General features: G+C 42.2%; 1 protein-coding gene across 2 annotated transcripts in view; it reads left to right on the plus strand.

Annotated features, from left to right (window-relative positions):
* The window catches only part of lrrk1 (leucine-rich repeat kinase 1), a 49624-nt gene that overhangs the window by 20710 nt on the left and 6906 nt on the right, over positions 1-22008 (plus strand). For both annotated transcript variants that reach the window (XM_031879708.1, XM_031879707.1), the window contains exons 15-24: positions 120-291; positions 385-554; positions 1209-1348; positions 9844-10132; positions 13250-13419; positions 14256-14453; positions 14531-14670; positions 14886-15023; positions 20201-20395; positions 21290-21441. In XM_031879708.1, coding sequence (XP_031735568.1) covers positions 120-291; positions 385-554; positions 1209-1348; positions 9844-10132; positions 13250-13419; positions 14256-14453; positions 14531-14670; positions 14886-15023; positions 20201-20395; positions 21290-21441 — 1764 coding nt within the window. The remainder of the gene's footprint in view (positions 1-119; positions 292-384; positions 555-1208; positions 1349-9843; positions 10133-13249; positions 13420-14255; positions 14454-14530; positions 14671-14885; positions 15024-20200; positions 20396-21289; positions 21442-22008) is intronic.

The following is a 22008-nucleotide window of genomic DNA, read 5'->3' on the forward strand; positions in this document are numbered from 1 at the left end:
AACAAAGAAATTCTAGCGCTAGTGCCAAGTAGCATGGCATACCTAAAGGTTCTTCAAATCTTGACGTTTTAGAGTTTAGTTTTAAATGAGTTCTTCCTTTTTCTTACCTCTTGCTATAGCTATCTGCTGCCCCACCTCCTTCCCCCCAAGCCAGCCATGGACATCCATGGCTTTCGTCAGCAGACCAACAACACCCTGCAGCGCCTTGTTCAGATGAGCTTTGTTCCTGCCGGATTTTGGGAGCGCTTAATTGCCAGGATGCTCATCAGCCTCACAGAGATGGACCTGCAGGTACTAAAACCAGCAGATTCTCATCATTCACCTATTGTACCTTCAAACCTTCAGCTTTTTACATTCATGCCCTGAAATGTTGTGTTCGTGCAGTCATTTGAGCACAAAAGAAACATCAGGAGCCAACGCAGCAGAAACTCTGTGATCTACAGCTTTACTGGAACCCAGCAGAGGAACCGTTGCAGCACCTTCAGAGTCCGACGCAGCCAGACCATATACTGGAAGGAGGGGCTGCTGGCCACTTTTGATGGAGGCTACCTCAGGTCAGAGCTTGGGCTAGAAGGTTGTAGGCTGTAATGAAGAGAGACAAATCATTCAGTGAGGAAATAAAGAGTGGGAGAAATGTAAGGGTTTGGAGCTTCAGTTAGATTTAGACTCTCAGAAAGGAGCAGGTCGGAGCTAGTTTTCAGTCAACTTCAAGGCCACACTGGGTCACAGAAACCCACAATTCAATCTGGACATTACAGGGGATTTCTGACAGAATACAGTCTTTTTCCGAAGGTCGTGAACATTAACAACAAGCTGTCTTTGTTCAGAATCTGCACCAAACGGGATACTGTCAGACAGCTGAGATTCAATATCCTTACCTCCATTTCCAAGCTGCAGTCCAAATCCTTTCAATGCTAAGAATTATATTACATTTATACTACAAGATTTTTATTTTTGTAAAATTGCTCATCTTTTATATGTACGACAGCAGTATTATGAAGCCTGATGTTCAGAATGAGAACATACTGTAACACTGAGGGTAGACTATCTCAAATGCAACTAATAAAAGTGAAGAGAAAATGAATGTTGAACTGCATCAAAGGTACCTGCTGCTCTTTCTGCTCCACATAAGCTTCTGTGTAAAAAACTTTTTAAGAGGTGCAGAAAGCAGATAAGAGCTCCTGTGACATGTGTTTGTGCATCTGCAGCGTGGAGTCATCAGATGTCAACTGGAAGAGGAAGAAGAGTGGAGGCATAAAGATTATCTGCCAGTCAGATATGAGAGATTTCTCTGCCATGGCCTTCATCACTGACAACGTCAACTCTCTGATTGAGCAGTGGTTCCCTGGTTAGTGCACTGCTCTCTGCTTATGTGCATGATTTTAAGCTCTCAATACTGGCTCAGATTCTTTATCTTTGAGCAGATATTTCCTTATTTAATTCATAGTTTTTTTTATCTTTGATTTGATTATATAAAAGAGTAATATACTACATTCAGAGCATTAATATAGCAGCACACAGCTATTAGCTATCTAAAGATCTAGAGGAGTAATGTCTACCTGAGCAGAGATGGAAATCACTCTCCCTGTGTGTGGTGTTATCTTTGCTTTGTTGACATAGCCGGGTCGGCCATGCATGCTGTTAGTGCATGTTAGTATGCACCATTGACAAGATCACAGCTGCTGCTTTGCATGCTTATACGGCTTTAATTGTTTTTATAGTCAATTGTCTGATTTTAAAAGTTTGACTCGTTTATTAAAGGGAGGATAATGGTATGTCAAAGGTATTCATATTCAGCAAATTAAGCAGTCAAAGTTATTTTGGAATCTGTTCCAAAAGTCGGGTATCATATTGACACCAGTATTAAAGTTTCAAAGATGCTCAGCCCTGTTAAACACTGTTTTAGACCCTGAACAGTTTCCATGCTACAGTATCCAGTGTAATGAGGGAGTGGCCAGACATCTTGACATTTTCTTTTATAGTTGGAGCTCATAGTGGATATTTTAGATAAATATGTAGAAGACTTGAGTCAAAAACATAATGGCAAACAGCAGGTCGGAGCTAGTATTCAGTCAACTTCAAGGGCATACTGGTTCACAGGAAGTGGGTAGGTTCATTAGTTCCATTGTTCTACCTGGACATTATAGGGAATTTCTGACACATGCCAGTGCTTATATTGAAGGAATGACACTTAAACTTGGTGGGGACAGTGGGACTCCGATAGAGGAGTTGACACGGAGGAAGGAAAGTCGTTTTTCGACTTGGAGTTGGATTTTGGAAGGCTGTTTCTACTTCTGAGGGAATTAAGCACAGCAACTCCTATGAATGCCTTCCTTTCTTTTGTAAATGCTGTTCTCAGTTATAGCTGTCAGTTGTAGCAGTCATAGGTTATGTCCTTTCGACTGTGGCTCAGTGGTAGTGCAAGCTTGTCCTTCAATTAGAGGGTCGACGGTTCGACCCCCAGCTCCAGTCCATGTTGATGTGTCCTTGGGCAAGACACTTAACCCTAAGTGGCCCCCATAGGCTGTGTGAATGGGTATGAATGGTTAGAGTCCTGATGGCAGGTGGCACCTGGTAGCCCCTGCCATCAGTGAAAGAATGGGGGAATGAAATGTAGTGTTAAAGCACTTTGAGTGGTCAGAAGTCTAGAAAAATTGATTTACCATTTACTTTGATTTCTGCTGACCTGACCGCAATTGCTGCACTGGTGTGGAGCAGCAACATGGATGAGACGAGATTGTTGTCCCATTCTGGTGCTAGACAGCTTAGTCTACGGCTTGGTTACACCTGATGATCAGATTCAAGAGTTTTCACCTCCTCTGGGAAACTTTCCTTCTGGCATCCTCTCGGTAGTTGAAGCGAAGCATCATCGATGATGTTACTGTGCTGATGTGTGTGGTTAGAGGCTGATGGCCTGTCTAGAGGCTGCTGCATGGTCCTGAGCAACTTTGCCAAGTTAGAAAATGGTGTGGCATCTATGGCTGAGGCTGTTGGAAGGTGCAGTGTAAGTCCACCCTTTATACTCTTCGGCCCCTTCTGCGTCACCTGTGAGAAGAATTGAAATAATCATCTGGTTTGCTGGCGAAGTCAACACATTTGTATTCCTTGTCTTTGGGGAGTTCCTGGATCTCTGAAACTTTAGTCCCAATAAAGGCTTCAACAATCAACAAGATTCTGTTTTTACAGAGCCATTTGCTTGCTCTAACACATCTCAGTTGGTGTGAAAGTTCTTGGGATGGAACCTTTGGCTAACTGTGGCTGCTCAATCTCCCAGTTAATCTTGGTGTTAAGGCGATCGGGAGGAAGGTTCGAGTCATCCCAGCCTCTTTTCTTTGCCCTAAGGTTTTGCATTATGACCTTTGCTCCTCTAGTGAAGGGGATTATCGGGCCCAGGTAATCATACTGTATTGTCAACACACAGTAGATGTTCCTCAATGTGGGAAGTTGGCTCTCCCACGGTCTCAGCTTGTAGCCAAACTCATCTGTATCCCAGTGCCATATTAGGCTCAAGGCCAGATAGCAAATGGGTTTTTTACTGGCCTATTGCCGGATGTCGAATCCTCCATCAGCTAGTACCTGGTACATTTTATCCACCAGAAACTTTGCTGAATGTGTTATAGGGGGACTCTGAAGGCAGTTAGAAAACATAAAAGGACTACGTCAAAGACTTTCAGTGTCATAGTTTTCCTTTTTTGATTTCTACACGTGTCTCTGAAGTGCAAACGTTGCACTGCTGGGACTGCTGGTCGTGCCGGATTGAAAAACTGCCACTGGTACACATCTGGTTCTCTTTCTCTCTGCAAATTCCGCCAGGGTTTGGTCCTTTGGGAGGAAGAGGACCTGTTGTAACACGTGTGTAACCACTCACTGCCACTGGATACTCCCTGAACCGCAGAAGAACCGGACCGAGTTCTGGTAGAAGCTTATCATAGAGGGAGAGGCCACATTGGTTACATGAGCAATTGAAAATCAGCCTGTGTTTTCCATTGAGCGTGACTAAGTGACGCTGTATAAATCAGGACTCTTTAGACTCATTCACCTGCTCAGGAAGAAGTTTCACCACACATCCACCATCAATTAGTGTCCTTATCTCAGCCTCATATCTAAACTTTGGTCGGGTCTTTGACCAACCTTAGTTCTGAGCTCCTGAGTGTTGGTATCAAGGCTTCCACGGTGGATTGTGGAGGTGGAACGTTCTTGAGATGAGGTAGTAGAGTGGCATAGCATAATGTATCTCTAACTTTGACTGTCATTGTGCGAGATTCCACAATGGAAACAGCTTCATCATCTAGCACACTGCTAGCTTCTCACTGCTAAACAGAATGACATCAACCTGCAAAGCCGTCCCTTATGCTGATAACTGTCCTCTGCTAGTGGCCTCAGTGATGATGTGAAGTAGCATGTTTAAGACGGTGAGCCATCAGGTGTGTGGCCATATGGAAAAATACATTAGGGCCTGAGCACCGACAACGTCGGGCCGCGAGGTCCCTATTAAAACTGTAGGAATTATTATTATTATTAGGGCCCGAGCACCGACGTAGTCGGAGCGGAGGACCTATTGTTATTCGATTGTTTATTATTAGGGCCCGAGCACCGACGTAGTCGGAGCGGAGGACCTATTGTTATTCTAATGTTTATTATTATTATTATTATTATTATTATTATTATTACTTTTCCACTTTCATCGCAAAAAGCAGGTGCTTGGGATACTGGGAATTTTGTGAAATTTGGCACGCAAGCCAGAATTTGCGAAAATTGCAGTCTGATTGGGGTGTCCAGCTGCGGTATGAAATATTGGCTCGATAGCGCCCCCTATTGAGTAGCCCCAACATCGCGTTTCACCTAGCTGTATGAAATTTGGTAGGTATGTGGAACGTGATGAGACGCACAAAAAATCCTCTTGGAGTTTTTCATTAAACCAAACAGGAAGTTGGCCATTTTGAATTTTGTGACGTTTTTTGACCATTTCAAGGCGTCATACTTTAATGAACTCCTCCCAGAGATTTGACCCGATCAACTTCAGATTCGGTCAGTATGCTCTTGAGACCTTGGCAGTGAAAAGTTACTCAAAGATCAAAAAGTTATCGAACTATGTGTCCGTGGCGCGGCGTCAAAACAACACCATTCGCCGCGAAACAGGAAGTTGTTGTAACTCGGCCATACATTGTCTAATCTGCTCCAAATCTCTCATATGTCATAACATCCTGACCCGGAACACATCTATATGATAATTTAGAATCATAGTAATAGCGCCACCTAGTGGCAACTGGAAGTTGTAAGTTTTGTACTTTGACATCCTGCTCCTCACAGATTAATCAAATCCCTCTAAAATGTTGTCAGAAAAGCCTTAAGACCTTGATAATGCTTCATTGTGAAAATTGTAAGAAGTTGTTGAAGGGCGGCGACGTGGCGGCTCGGCGAATTTCGATCCTTTGCCATGAACGAACAAACTGATGTAACTCGACTCCACATCATCAGATCTTTACCAGATTGCACATGTTTGATTAGACTCCCGGCCTGAAGACCTCTGCAGGCCAATTTTGAATCATAGTCATAGCGCCACCTACTGGTAACAGGAAGTTAAAGTCATTATACTTTGGCTTGTTTCTCTTAGTAGGTAAATCAAATCAACATCAAATTACTTCCACACAAATGTAAGAAGTTCATAATACCAGTTCATGAAGCTTTTGATGTTGCCGTTGCCGTGGCGATGCATTCTTCGCCGTTAACAACGAAGGTCATTTTGAGAGGCTAAAAATGCTCGAAACATAAACAAACTTGGCAAGCAGATTACAAGCCCAAAATTTAGTTATGGAATATGATTTTATTGGTTCAGAGTGGCAAATTGGCCCCCTACAAAATTTCGACGAAGCAGCCCTCGCAGTACGTTTCACATAGATTTACAAAATTTGGTAGGCACATGTATCACATGTGGACTTAAAATAAAGTCTCTTGGGACCATGCTCTAAACCCAACCGGAAGTCAGCCATTTTGAATTTTGTATGAATTTCTCGTGGTTTTTTTTCCATTTCCAGGTGCTGTACTACGAACTCCTCCTAGGGAATTAATCCAATCAGCTTAGAATTTGGTCAGAACAATCTAAAGACCTTAGCGATTAAAAGTTACTAAAAGCTTGAGGTTTCATTGAACAACATGGACGTGGTGTGGCAGCCATTTTACATGGTTCACCATCATCCATCAAGCTGTTGTAACTCGACTGTACTTTGTCAAAACTCTCCCAAACTTGACATGCTTGATTACGGTCATGATTTTAGGACTTCTGCATGCCAATATTAACTCATAGTCATAGCGCCACCTACTGATAAGCACGGACGTAAGCAGGATTCTGTAATTACAGCGGCCCAAACACTGAACTTAAAGTTACAGAAGAACTTAAAATGAAAACAGTGTTAAATTAAAGTGTTCAAGTAACAGCAAATGGCACTACTGTTTTGTTAACTTTCATGTAAGTCCAAATACAATCAGCAGGACACTGCAGGGAGTTGAACCCCATCCCAGTAAACTGACAGTCTGTTATGTTACCAACACTGAAGCGCATTCATTTTCTTAATGATCTTTAAAGGCTTACATTTATGATTGTATCGGAGGTACACTCAAAGCATTTTAGGCTTAAGACCTGGCAACATGATCTTGCTACGCTGCTGGTCTACGCAGGAAATATCTCACTCGTGCACGCAGAGTGTGATGGTCACAGAAATGCATGGCCAGAGTCCTGCCAGTAGCCTCGACGTGCATGAAGTTGCGAGGGCCCGATCAATGCTGCTCGCAGCTTTAATTAGGGCCCGAGCACCGATAACGTCGGGCCGCGAGGTCCCTATTGAAACTGTAGGAATTATTATTATTATTATTATTATTATTCTTATTCTTTTTCTCTCGAATGAAACGCCATTTTGGGGGCTTTATCATGTCCCCAACATCCCCATATTTGGCAAGCATATCAGGATTGCGGGAAAATTTGATATTTTATGGGTCCCATGCTCGAGCATGACAAAATTGCTCGCTAGCGCCCCCTAGAAGTTGGAAATGCAAGCCCGTATGTCCAAATGACTTAAAATTTTACGGACATGAGCAACTGAATGAGTTCTACAAAAAATCCTCTTGGGATTCTAAGCTCCGCCTACCAACATTTTCCGCCATTTTGAATTTTGTAAAAAAAATAAATAAATTCACTTCTCCTAGACCCTGGGTCTGATTGGTACCAAATTTCATGTGAATCATTATTGGATCGATATCATCAAAAATTATGAAAATCTTGTTGATATCTTATTGCATTAAGAATATATGGACCAATGAATTTCATAGGGGCGTGGCCTTCTACAGCAATATATATATATATATAACTTCAAAACCATGTGGCCTATCCTCACGAAATCTGTCGCATATGTTCACATTGTGTCCTGTTATATTCACTCAAATTTTCATTCCATACAACCACTAGGGGGCGATGCAGTAATACTCCCATTTCTTTGTATTTTTAGGCACTTTTCATCGTTTTCAGGCATTGTACTTTAACGAACTCCTCCCACAGAATTTATATGATCAACTTCAAATTTGGTCAAGATGATCTAAAGACATTAATGATGAAAAGTTACTAAAATGGTCTACTGACATTGAACGACCTTCGTTTTATGTGGCGTCCATGTCACGCACATTTCGTGCTGTTCGCCATGAAAGAGGAAGTTGTTGTAACTCCAAGGTACTTTATTCAATCTGCCCCAAAATTGTTATGCATGATGCTGGTCCAGGCCTGAGCACATTTCCATGGCAACATTTTCACAAAGTCAGCGCCACCTACTGGCAAAAGGAAATGACAAGTTTTATACTTTGATGTACTCCGACTAGGAAGTTGCCCAGATCAGTCTCAAATTTGGTAAGCTAAGCCGTAAGACATTGATAATGCTTCATCATGAATATTGTGAGTTGTCGTTAAACGCTGTTGCCGTGGCAACGCGTCATTCGCCATGAAAAATGAAGCTTATTTTTCTGTGACTTAGGATGCTCAACAAGCCTTGGAACTTTGCACAGGTGTCATAGGTGATGGAAATAAATCTTTCATATGGCTTTTTGGCTTGACCCTTTCAAATTGCCTCGATAGCGCCCCCTAAAAATATTCAAAATCGCAGCCCCACCACTACGTTTGACCTACATGTATGAAATTTGGTAGGCACATGTATCACATGAAGACTTAAAAAAAAAAGTGTCTTGGGACCATGCTCTAAAATTAACGGGAAGTCGGCCATTTTGATTTTTGTGTGAATATTCCCATGATTTCTAGTCGCTATACTTTAACGAACTCCTCCTAGAGACTTTGTCAGATCCTTTTCAAATTTGGTCAGTATAATCTAAAGACCCTTGCTATTAAAAGTTACTCAAAGCTTTACGTTTGATAGAATGGCGTAGCCGTGACGTGGCGGCCATTGTAGGTGATTCGCTATTAAACAACAAGCTGATGTAACTCCACTGGACTTGCTCAAATATGTCCCAAACTTGCCATATTTGATAACAGTCATGGCCTGAGGATGTCTACAAGCCAATTTTCACTCAAAGTCATAGCGCCACCTACTGGCAACATGGAGACAGCGTTATGTGACAAACTGAATCAGATTTATATGACATTTACATGATGTGGTCTATACTTGATGTAGAGCAACACAATGCATGTTTGCACGTGTTCTCTAGCGCCACAAAGTGGATACAGGAACTGGTGGAATATTTGCACTACATAATTTCCAGCGTCACACAGTCCAAGCATTAAAAAAATATGTCTAACTTGTGGGCACGCTGTCTGATGGTCGCAGATATTTATGGCCGCTTCTGCCGGCGTCCCGCCAGTACCCCCGAGACGCGGGAAGGTGCGAGGGCCCGTTCATCGCTGCTCGCAGCTTTAATTTTAATTATATTTACCGCTGTGAGTCCATGAACGATGCAAGTGTCTGTGTTTAGTTCACATGTCTGTAATGACAGTCGAGTGGCTGTTATGTAAACTGCTAGCGTCAGTTGAACAAAATAGAAGAACAAGTTGAAGACAATGTTGTTTTTGGCGGAGCTAGACCGGAGAATATTCGATTAAAACAGATCAGTGATGCCGTTTTGCCCTCATTGTTCTCCATGAAGTTTGCTGGAAGTAATGAGCATTTTATGTGGAGTGAGCAAGACTCTGTTTTTAAAAAATCACTTTTAAAAGCTACATTGCTTGTCAGCAACCTGTCATAAGGAAACTTTATTCAGGAGACAGTTTGGCTGTGTGCTCTTATTACTTTGACATGCAGGTAACACCGCAGTCATGATTTGTTTTTTATTTACATGAACTGGTATTTGCTCCTGGTGTTCTTCACCACTGTGTCAGAGGAAGGAAATAAACGGAGTCACAGACAAACAAGCTTTAAAAGTGAACTGTGAAAAAAGTGACCGCTCTGAAATTATCCAGAATATTCACTGTCTGATAGCGATCAGTTCAACCTTCAGATGAGCAGCAACAAGGCCCTTCATGACCTCATCACCATCTATACATCATCCACCCTTAACCGTATTTTTCCTGGATATCCAGATAGCGAGCTTGCCCACTGCAAACATAAAGTTCCCTGCTGCAGGTCCAGTTCATGGTCAGAACCTGCTGCAGTGTCTGCTTTCTATAATGTTGTAAAAGCAAAGATGACTTGTAACAAATGTAGCTGTTATTATAACCTGAAAAAGTCATTATAGTAGTAATCTTAAAATCTAGGACTGCCCCGACTCTATGTACCATTATGTAGGAATGTTTTCAGCTCTCCAATAAACAACAGATGATGTACATGTCTTGTATCTATGTGTCCTCCCTTGTAGCTTTGACAGCCAGTGAGAGTGATGGGAGTCTCCTCATAGAGCAGTACGCCCCCTGTCCCCTCTGTGCCTCACTGAGCCAACAGAAGCAGACCGAGCTCGTAGCCGGCCTGGTCGGCCAGGTCGGAGAGAAAGGAGCAGGTGGAGGAGACAGGATTCATTACTTTGACATGGAGGACTGTGTGCTGGCTGCAGTGGAGGAGGATCACATCATGTGTCCTCGGCACCCTGACCAGCCCGTCACCCTCCAGGAGCTGGTCCCAGAGCTGTTCATGACCGACTTCCCTGCACGGTAACCTCGAACCATTTAATGGATCATTTCATTGTACATAGTGATCTAGTCATTACAATGGGCATGTTTCATTCACGCTTCACACCTGTCTGACATGTTTTTATACAGCTGTCTACACACACGAGTAACAGCTCATTCTTTATACATTTACCTGCAACTTGTTAGGAGTCAGGGCTTCAAGGCTCCCACTTATGGAAAATGTAACTACATTGATTGAGTGTTGTCAAAGCTCATGTGAGTGCACAGCTGTACTGTAGCTGAATACATCAGACCTTCACTCCACTGCTGGTGGAGACCAGGCTCAGTGCTGGAATCAATGTTAGATACACACTGATAGGATTCTGATCAATTAAAGATGAGGACAAATATATATTAGTGTTATATTAGTGTATATAGTTATTATTATAATAATAGTAATAATACATTTTATTTATATAGCGCTTTAAAAGGTACTCAAAGACACTTTACATGGTAAAAACAGAAACAATAGAAGTAATTACAATAAGAACAAAATAGCTTCAGAGTTTAAAAGCAGATTTAAATAGATGAGTTTTAAGTGCAGTTTTGAAAGTGGCGAGTGATGGAGAATGTCTGAGGTGCTGGGGGAGGGAGTTCCAGAGGGAGGGGGCAGCAATGGAGAAGGCCCGATGCTGCCCCCAGGTCCGATGCTTGGACAGAGTTGGGGGGGGTAAGGAGGTTGGCGGATCTGAGGTTGCGGTTGGGAGCGTGTCAATGCAGGAGGTCTAAAGGTATGAAGGGGCGAGGTTATGAAGGGCTTTGTATGTGATGAGTAGAACTTGAACTGGATTCTTTGCTGTATGGGGAGCCAGTGGAGGTTCTGAAGGACTGGGGTGATGAGATCTCTGGAGTGGGAGAGCAGACGGGCAGCTGAGTTCTGGATGTATTGTAGTTTGTTGATGATTTTGGTGGATGAGCCGTACAGGATGCTGTTGCAGTAGTCCAGTCGAGAGGTGATGAAGGCATGGATGAGTGTTTCAGCGGCTGCGGAGGAGAGGGAGGGGCGGAGACGGGCGATGTTTTTGTGATGTGATTGACGTGGCGTTCGAAGGAGAGAGTTTGATCAAAAATGATTCCAAGGTGACGGACATGTGTGGAAGCAGGAACAGTGGTGCCATCGATGCAGAGGGAGAAGTTATGGTGGGATTTGTATAGTGATTTGGGGCCGATGATGAGCATTTCAGATTTGTCGCTGTTGAGTTTGAGAAAGTTGACTTTTGTAGCATCCAGGTTTTTATATCTGTGATGGTGGAGTGGGTGGTGCGGGTGATGGATATGGTGGAGATGTAGAGTTGGGTGTCGTCAGCATAGCAGTGGAAGTGGAGACCATGGTGTCGTATGATGTCGCCAAGGGGGAGCAGGTAGAGGATGAAGAGGAGGGGACCGAGTACTGAACCTTGGGGGACACCTTGAGAGACTGGGGCTGTGTCAGACTTGAATTTGTTGATACTAATGAACTGTTCACGGTCGGAGAGGTATGATCTGAACCAGGAGAGGGCTGTGCCAGTGATGTGGAGGGAGGACTCGAGACGGGAAAGGAGGATGGAGTGGTTGATGGTGTCGAAGGCTGTGCTGAGGTCGAGCAGTATCAGGATGTTGAGGGAGTGGTCATCAAAGGTGAGGAGGAGGTTGTTGGTGACTTTGATGAGGGCACTTTCTGTGCTGTGATGAGATCTGAATCCAGATTGAAATGGTTCATACAGTTGGTTTGAGTCGAGTGGGTTTTTAGGTGGTGGGCAACAGTGCGTTCCTGAATTTCAGACAGAAAAGGGAGGTTGGAGATGGGTCTGTAGTTGTGGATGTCGGGGTCAAGGCCAGACTTTTTGAGGATGGGTGTGACTGAGGCGAGTTTGAGGGTGAGAGGGCTTATTATGCTCATGTCTGTGGAGGATTGTCACAGACACTAGACTTTTGGAATAAATATTCATATATGTCTTTGTCCTACACATTTGCACACATATACACACTTGTGTGTGGGTGGGCAGTCACTTGGCAAGAATATCTCTGTTTTTTTAAAGTAGCACAGACCCATGGAAACAGTTAAACAGCCACTCCAAATATTAGTAAAGTTGTAATGGAGCTCTTAAAGAATGTTAGACGGATGTTGGTATAAACACGAATGCCACCATCTAACATCATCCACTTTTACAGCTGGATACTAGTATAAGCACACTTTAGTGTGAGACCAGTCTATATTAGCCTCTGCCAATATTGGCTTTACTTTACAATACTGATGTTTTTGAAGTACAGCTGTCGATACAACTGTTTTGTGGCAATTATCAAAATATTTTAATTCGACCCTTTGCCAATACATTCCAAGAAGTCACTGTTTCCCAAGATAGATTTGTGTACATTGTTTTGTGTCAACTTTGAGGATGTTAACTGAGGTTCTTCTAAGTGTGATCCAGAAAAGAAGTTTTTCAGACCAACAGCAGGTCAAGTGCTTTACGTGATGCATTCAAAATAAACACACAATACAGTCTGACACATTCAATCAAAGGCCGTGGAGAACATAAAGGCCTTTCATCTGGGAGTCAAAGTCGGGACAAATCTTCTATCTTCTGGACGTTTGTTCCAGCTCTCTGGCACAGAGAACCTAAATGCTACTTCTCCATTTATAGTGTGGACTTTGTCAACTGTCCCAAACCATTGAGGGCATGGCAGTAGTACTTTAATCTCTACTCTTTAACACACTGGAAGCCAGTTCAGGGACCTGAGGACTGGTGAGATGTCTTTTTCAGGATGAAGCAGCTGGATTTGAACAAGCTGAAGCTGACCCTCTATATGGGATAGGCTGTTGGTTGTTGGTCAGTTTATCCAGATTAACTAAACCACTTTATTTGGAAATCAAACTGAAAGTGAGCATACCTGAAACTTTGCTAATATTCCCTCATCGAACAAGAACAGAGTGTGCACACAACTGCAGTAAGAGCAGCGCTCGAACAGAGTTGAAGCAGGAAGTGAGACTATAAAGTGTGATGAATGCTAACTCAAACAATTTTACTGTTCAGTTTGTGTTCTCTTCTAATTAAGTGTGGCTAACCTGGAGGTTTCTTTCCAACCTGTCTAATCGTTGCTGTGTGCGTGCGTGTGTGTTAGGCTGTTTTTAGACAGGGCCCAGCTGGAGTACTCTGAGGAGGAGAATAACATCCTTGGTCAGGGTGGCAGTGGGACAATCATCTACAGAGCCCGATATCGTAACCAGCCGGTGGCCGTCAAACGCTTCCGCTTCAAGAAGTGTCGACAGCAGACCATCAGCAGTGACACAGGTACTGAAGCAGCTTTTATATTAACTGTGCAGTGAAAGCCAGTATTACACGGCCACTTTAACTTTTAACACTACCTATGTTGACATTACTTACCAGGGATGTCCCCATCTAGTTTATCTGGCTCTGAATATTGATATGATACGAAGGAAAGACTAACTGAGCTGAGTACAGACACCGGCTGGCAGTGAACACTTTACCCAGAAAACAATTGACCTGTTATCAGTTTCTCACTGAATTACCATGAATAAGTGACAGCTGAGATGATCTGCTGTTGGCGACGTTTGTCACTTTAACTAGGGAAAGTTAACACTGGCAGAAAGTGAGGAGCTGCTACCTGAATATTCTGTACTGATAATTAACGTTATAGAATAGCATTCTTTTGTCACCGTCTGACCTCAGAGTCAATCAAAGGGGCAGCTAAACTATTATTCATATTCACACACTGTAGTATCCAGTGGAATGCTGTAACTGCCCCCCATCAGCTAATGGAAATGTCACATGACCTAAATGTGGCACATCAGTCAAGGTTTGATAAGAGGTGGGTAGGATGGTAACTCTGGTCTCTCTTCAAAGATGCTCTGTGGCATCTGATTTGTTAAGATTATTTTGTCCCACTTGTCCCACCTCATATTTACAAAAAGACGTGTTGAACACCATAGTTATAGAGAGTAAGAGGAGGACACAGATGGAATAAAGCCTGTAGACCCTTTGCAGTTGGAACTGATTCCATATGAGCTCCTGGAGCAGCCATTCGGGCACAAATCTATTCTCTGCGTTGAAAGTATCCCTTTTGCAAACTTTGGTTCTCTCCCTCGTTCCGTTCTTTCTTGCCTCAGACACCATGGTGAAACACCTGCAGTCTGCAGATGCCTGTCGGAGCTTCTCTGAGTTTCGCCAGGAGGCCAGTATGTTGCACTCTCTGCAGCATCCCTGCATCGTCTCCCTGGTGGGCATCAGCATCCATCCACTCTGCCTTGCCCTGCAGTTGGCCCCCCTGGGCAGCCTCAACATTGTGCTGGAGGAGAAGCGCAAAGGCACGTAGAGATTTCTGCATTGTCACTTCTGACCTGAAGTTGGTCCTAAAGCCGGTTTCTATGTTTTCTCATCGTAGGCTCCAGGTACATGCCCCTTGGTCACATGCTAACTTTCCGAGTAGCCTATCAGATTGCAGCAGGACTGGCGTACCTTCACAGGAAGAGCATTATCTTCTGTGACCTCAAATCTGACAACATCCTGGTGTGGTCTCTGGAGGTCTGTATATGGATTACCATAACAGCATACATGCATGGTTTATTGACTATTGTATTTATGAAATAACATCAACATATCAGACTTTATCAGTGGTAGGACAATAAAGTCCTGAACTTATTTCCTGTGTTGTCGCTGCTGTTTTCACAGTCCACTGAACTACTGAAGACATACTTGTATTATCTTACCTGTTCACTCATTTGTGTATCATTTTCCAGGTGCAGGATCCAGTTAACATTAAGCTGTCTGACTACGGCATCTCTCGACAAACCTTCCATGAGGGGGCGTTGGGTGTGGAGGGCACACCAGGTTACCAGGCTCCTGAGATCCGACCAGGCATCGTGTATGATGAGAAGGTACTGACCCCGTCTCATTAACCCACATTAGTGATGCGCAGAAGGAATATAAACAGCTGCAACAGAATAGTATGGTGAACATCTTAACATATAATCAAAATATGGAAGTGAAAGCAGTGCTCTGTTTATTTAAATGTGAAGGTACAATACAAAAACCTAAAAAGAAAAAATCAATGAATAATGGTGATAAAAAATCTTGACCTCAATTATAATCAAAAATAATCGTGATTACCATTTTGGCCACAATCGTGCAACCCTACCAGCATTAGAATTTCATAACATGAAAATATTGGATGACATTCACTGGCCATCTTTACGTTAACAAGCTATCTTTACGTTAACAAGCTATCTTTACGTTAACAAGCTATCTTTTACGTTAGAAAGCTATCTTTACGTTAGAAAGCTATATTTTACGTGAACAAGCTATCTTTTACGTTAGAAAGCTATATTTTACGTTAACAAGCTATATTTTACGTTAACAAACTATCTTTTATGTTAACAAGCTATCTTTACGTTAACAAGCTATCTTTACTTTAGAAAGCTATCTTTACGTTAGAAAGCTATCTTTACGTTAACAGGTTTCCTCAACCAGCCTCTTGTGCGGAGCACTTGGTAATGGTGATGTTTGCCCTGTGGAGCTATAAAGGATGAATTCACACTTGTCTATTGTTAACGTTAAATTGATTAACCCTTAACATCAAGAGTTTGTCAACTAATTTCAAGTGAATCACATCTTATCTTAAGCTATTTTTTACAGTCTACCATTGTCAATACCTTACTTTGTAGAATATAAACATGACTTTCTACAAAACAAAGCCAATGGTCTCAAATGTTAAAAGGTTGTGTAAACTCAAGCAGCCATGTAAGAACTTTTCTTAAATAGTGTAAAATCACCTGACATATCTGAACAGTCGTGTGCTAGTTTTCAGTACTCCAGTTTTTTTTATTCTCTACAAACACATTCCAGTCAGTAGCATTAAAGTTCTTTATCAAGTTTCAATATTCAACCCAGTGAGGAAAAGGGCTGGAACCAGGCGAATAACAACTGTGTAGCAAATAATCTGTGGATCTTTTTTAAATAATCACTCTATAAAAGACCTAGAAAATTGTGAATTTACACTATTAAAATTGCCCATGGAGACGTCTTCAATTGTAATATTTTGTCCAACCAACAGTTCATATCCAAAGATATCCAGTTTACAATAATATAAAAAGAGAAAAAGTGCAAAACCTCTCATTGGAGAGGAGGGAACCAGATGATATTAGACATCTTTAATAACTTAAATAACTGAAGAAATTAAATTGTGTATTTTGGGATGTCACTTGTGAACCAGATTGTCTCAGTTACACAGTTTGGGTAGTGTATTGTCTTGCTAGTGTAATTTTGGGAAAAAGTCAAATTATTGTGCACATACACAATTGATCTTGCCCTAGGCCTACTTGACTGAGAACCTAATTTGTTTGAATTCAGCCAGTACGTGTTCTCTCTGCTGACTTCCATTCAGTCCACAGAGGGTGTTGGTCTGATACGGTTGGCCTAGGCCCCTCTTCTCCCCGGGGAAGCTAGCTTTACTAGAGTTTACTGTTTTATTGGTCAAAGAGCAGAAAAAAGCCCATCAGCTCCTCTCCCATAGAATCTGCTGGCTTCAGCCAATCAAACTCCTTTTCTTCTCTCCCGGCCGTTAATCTCACTTTTTAACGAGGTTTAACTATTCTAATAAGAGGCAGACTAGGCTGGAGAGTGAACAAATGATGGAGCGAGTGGGAAAGGAAGAGTGTAGTCGGTAAATAAATGAAGAAGAGCAGCTTCATGGCTGTTACCGTGTTTGCCAGCTGTGGGTGTCTTGGCAAGAAAATGAACATGTGTAAGTGTTTGTCGGTTGAGCATCTGGACAATATACAGTAACATGACTAGAAAGCTGTTACAAGCCATTTGTTTATAGGCTTGGATAATATCACTACTACTGAGTGACAAAAAACTGTAGCACAACTGTAGCACAACACTGACTGAGTGCTGGTCAATGCGTGTACTCATGATTGGCTGACATGGCACTGTGACTTCAACAAATCAAGTCCAAACTTTTTGACCCAACCTGAAACAGACCCATTGATAACTAAGCAGAACCAGAAAAAAAAGGGACCCAAGGACAATTAGACCAGAACAGTTCCAAACAGTCGTGGTTAGTAAAATGACAACTTAATCAAATGCATGTTCCTCATAGTGATGACTTGTATGTTTAATTTTGACTTTGTTATTTTGGTTGAAGCACTACAGCATGACAGGATCAAGTCTCTTTGTCTTTCTAGCAAGGACAAAAACTGTGGACATAATGAAGAGTGAGAACTAGACTAGTCAGATTGAGGTCAGGAGGACTTCCTTATATGAATATGCCATGCTATGTTTGCCATAGCCCCTGTGACACCATAGCATACCACAGACCTCAAGTATATCTGGAGCCACTACCAAGTGATGTCACCACAGAAGTAGTTCGGTGCTGTTTGCCTCTGCAGTTATTCTGGGACGTCCCACCGTTATCTGTGACCACTCAGACAGGAATTCATTTGGGTATTTTGGTCCTCAGATATGGGTTTCAAGGATTAGATAACAAAGAAGTGGTGATCGCCTTTACTTTACAAACCAAAAGTAAAACTGTTTAGTTTTTTTTAGTAACACTTAACAAATGTGCTGGAGTCAATTGTAAACAAGGAGAAGAAACCAAGGCACTCTGAATCCTGAGTATATAAAGTCCCTTTCCCACTGGACGGAGACACATCTGGCTTTTGTCTTCAGTGGGAAAGGTTGCAATCAGTATTCATTCCCTGGACCAATGACACTGCTCCAGCTCTGATCAGCAGTGATGGAGAATGACACCGGGATGGACACGCTCAATTTGGCCCCCTTATCCGGTGCGATGCTATTTGAAGTGATTATATCAGAAACAAATTCAACAGAGATTTTGACAATGACTATAATTTATTTCAAAACATAATACGCTCTGTTCAAAGCCACCACACTGCCGTCAGACAACAGGTATACAAATACCTCGCTGATTGTTGTACATCACACTTCATTTAAACTCTAGACGGACACAAAATAAGACTCATCAAAACTGTCTTTGTTAGTTAGTTAGACTTTCCACTACTTCAACTGTCACCAACTTTGGATACAGAGTTTGAAAGAGACTGAATAAGATATAGAATAAGAAGTAACCAGTGTAACATTGTCTCTGGTTCCTAACTCTGCTTCTGGTGCCGCCGTGTCCATGAAGTTGAACAGGAATAAAAATAGAGGCCGGTGCAACTTCACAGCTTCAAATGAGTCTAACTTTTAGCAGGTTTTCGAGTGTTTAAAAAAAAATACATACAGTTGTGTGAAAAAGTGTTTGCCCCCTTCCTGATTTCTTATTTTTTTGCATGTTTGTCGCACTTAAATGTTTCAGATCATCAAACAAATTTAAATATTAGACAAAGATAACACAAGTAAACACAAAATGCAGTTTTTAAATGAAGGTTTTTATTATTAAGGGGGAAAAAAAATCCAAACTTACATGGCCCTGTGTGAAAAGTGATTGCCCCCCCCCCTGTTAAAACATAAATTAACTGTGGTTTATCACATCTTTGGAAAGCTGAGTTCAATTTCTCTAGCCACACCCAGGCCTGATTACTGCCACACCTGTTCTCAATCAAGAAATCACTTAAACAGGACCTGCCTGACAAAGTGAGGTAGACCAAAAGATCCTCAAAAGCTAGACATCATGCTGCAATCCAAAGAAATTCAGGAACAAATGAGAAACAAAGTAATTGAGATCTATCAGTCTGGAAAAGGTTACAAAGCCATTTCTAAAGCTTTGGGACTCCAGCGAACCACAGTGAGAGCCATTATCCACAAATGACGAAAACATGGAACAGTGGTGAACCTTCCCAGGAGTGGCCGGCCGACCAAAATTACCCCAAGAGCGCAGCGACGACTCATCCAGGAGGTCACAAAAGACCCCAGAACAACATCCAAAGAACTGCAGGCCTCACTTGCCTCAATTAAGGTCAGTGTTCATGACTCCACCATAAGAAAGAGACTGGGCAAAAATGGCCTGCATGGCAGAGTTCCAAGAGGAAAACCACTGCTGAGCAAAAAGAACATAAAGGCTCGTCTCAGTTTTGCCAGAAAACATCTTGATGATCCCCAAGACTTTTGGGAAAATACTCTGTGGACTGACGAGACAAAAGTTGAACTTTTTGGAAGGTGTATGTCCCATTACATCTGGCGTAAAAGTAACACGACATTTCAGAAAAGGAACATCATACCAACAGTAAAATATGGTGGTGGTAGTGTGATGGCCTGGGGCTGTTTTGCTGCTTCAGGACCTGGAAGACTTGCTGTGGTAAATGGAACCATGAATTCTGCTGTCTACCAAAAAATCATGAAGGAGAATGTCCGGCCATCTGTTCCTGACCTCAAGCTGAAGCGCACTTGGGTTCTGCAGCAGGACAATGATCCAAAACACACCAGCAAGTCCACCTCTGAATGGCTTAAGAAAAACAAAATGAAGACTTTGGAGTGGCCTAGTCAATGTCCCGACCTGAATCCAATTGAGATGCTGTGGCATGACCTTAAAAAGGCGGTTCATGCTCGAAAACCCTCCAATGTGGCTGAATTACAACAATTCTGCAAAGATGAGTGGGCCAAAATTCCTCTACAGCGCTGTAAAAGACTCATTGCCAGTTATCGCAAACGCTTGATTGCAGTTGTTGCTGCTAAGGGTGGCCCAACCAGTTATTAGGTTTAGGGGGCAATCACTTTTTCACACAGGGCCATGTAGGTTTGTACTTTTTTTCCCCCTTAATAATAAAAACCTTCATTTAAAAACTGCATTTTGTGTTTACTTGTGTTATCTTTGTCTAATATTTAAATTTGTTTGATGATCTGAAACATTTAAGTGTGACAAACATGCAAAAAAATAAGAAATCAGGAAGGGGGCAAACACTTTTTTACACAACTGTGTATGTATGTGTGTATATATATATATGCGCTAATTTGGTGAGAAAATGTTATAAGACCAATGAGCTCCAGAAGCGCTGTGGAATAAGATATAGAATAACCTCCAGCCACACACTGGAGGTCTTAATAACCTCAGATCTGACTCTGAAACCTGACCTGATCTTCCTTGTTTTTTCTAAAGGTGGACATGTTCTCCTATGGTATGGTGCTGTATGAGCTGCTGTCTGGACGGAGGCCAGTGCTGGGTCACCACCAGCTCCAGATAGCGAAGAAGCTCTCCAAAGGCATCCGGCCAGTGCTGGGCAGTCCTGAGGAGGTTCAGTTCTACTGCCTCCACAGCCTGCTGACTGAATGCTGGGACACCAAGCCTGAGAAGGTGAGCCTCCCTCCTTGTTCAGACTATTTTAATTGGCCGACGCAGTGATTGGTCAAAACACAGAAGTTGCTCTGTTTCCTCTGCTTTATAGGAAATAGTCTGATCTAATGTACTGGTAGTTAGTAGTTAAGGAGACCCATGGAAAGACATTATGAACAAACATACTGAAAAACTTGTCATCCGCCATCACAAAGACATAGTTTTAGAACTGGTCATTTTGGCGGGTGGGAAGCCTGTGAAGGACAGTGAACAGTGAACCTGCCATGCAATACACCAGTTTAGCTCCTCACTGGCAGGTAAAGTAGAAGTGACTGCCAACAGCGGAGAGATAGCATGTGTATCTGCAATGCTCAACAGGACCAAACTATTTGCAGATAACAAAAAAAGAATCCTAGAAGTACATACACAGAGCTAAATTCAAAATTCAGAGCATATCTATCCAGCGGTTAGAAGCTAACGGTGCTAACAGCACGAACAGTGCAAACAACGGCAGCAGTTAACAGTGAGTTAACCTGAGGGTGCTACTCTTCCATGCCTCCACCTCTGGTAGGAGAGTGAGAGTTCAGTCTCTGCTCAGGTAGACGTTTCTCCACTATAGTTAACTATGCTTTACATAGCTAAATGTTGTTTGCTGCTAAAATAATACTCTGAATTTCAAATTTAGCATCTTTTAAATAAATAAATGTAATCGTATCTACTAACTCCATAAGTTAGCGTGGCACAATCAACTTTCAGTTTTCAACTAGCAGTACAACTGGTTTTACTCAACAGGAAGCAATAATTAAGTGTAATAACTGTAGTTCTTGCCTTTTTAAAAAAAAACAACTAATATGTTTGACTGTTTTTTTTGTTTTTTTTTAACGTGTGTGTGTGCGTGTGTGCGTGTGCGCGCAGAGGCCGGTGGCCATGCAGTGTGTGAGGCAGATGCAGCAGCCCAGCTTCCCCTGCCTCAGGTATGTTTTGTCCTGTGACAGCCACTCGCAGCTCTTCCTGTCCCAGCTGCAGGGACACAGCGCTGTGTTCTGGAATGGAGACAAGGACAACAGGTTAGTTTCAACTCTTTAGTCTGCTAATAGCATGCATGAAAAAAACTCCCTCTTCTTAGTCATTTCTTGGAATTTTTTTCCCTCACAAACATTCTCTAGCATGTAATCAACATAACTATTATTATTTATTAACATGATTATTAAATGTAACATTTTGCAGCACTTTCAAGGGGTGGTTTACCTAAGAAATGTCACTGAAATGGAAACCTATATTGTAGTTTTATTAATAATTTGATTGGATCATTTTAGTTAGATATACAAGTATTGCTACAGCTCTTTCTTCATTCTGACAACAATCATTTAATGTATGCCATAAAGTAAGGGGAACTGCTATCCCCATAATGTGGGCATGAGTAAATACATAATGTGGGCATGAGTCAGAGCCCACTGGCCTGCATTCTCAATAGGTGCATTATAAGGGATTCAGAGCATTCATATATCATCAAAATGTATTAGTTATGTAAAGATACAGTGGAGTCTACCTGAGTACAGAATGAAGTCCCCAGCCAAATTCGAGAAAACATAGACCTAACTATAAACCTGAGCCAGCCCTAACTATAAACCTGA

This window comes from Anarrhichthys ocellatus, unplaced genomic scaffold, assembly GCF_004355925.1.
Source record: "Anarrhichthys ocellatus isolate YVR2014 unplaced genomic scaffold, GSC_Weel_1.0 scaffold369, whole genome shotgun sequence".
Lineage (NCBI taxonomy): Eukaryota > Metazoa > Chordata > Actinopteri > Perciformes > Anarhichadidae > Anarrhichthys > Anarrhichthys ocellatus.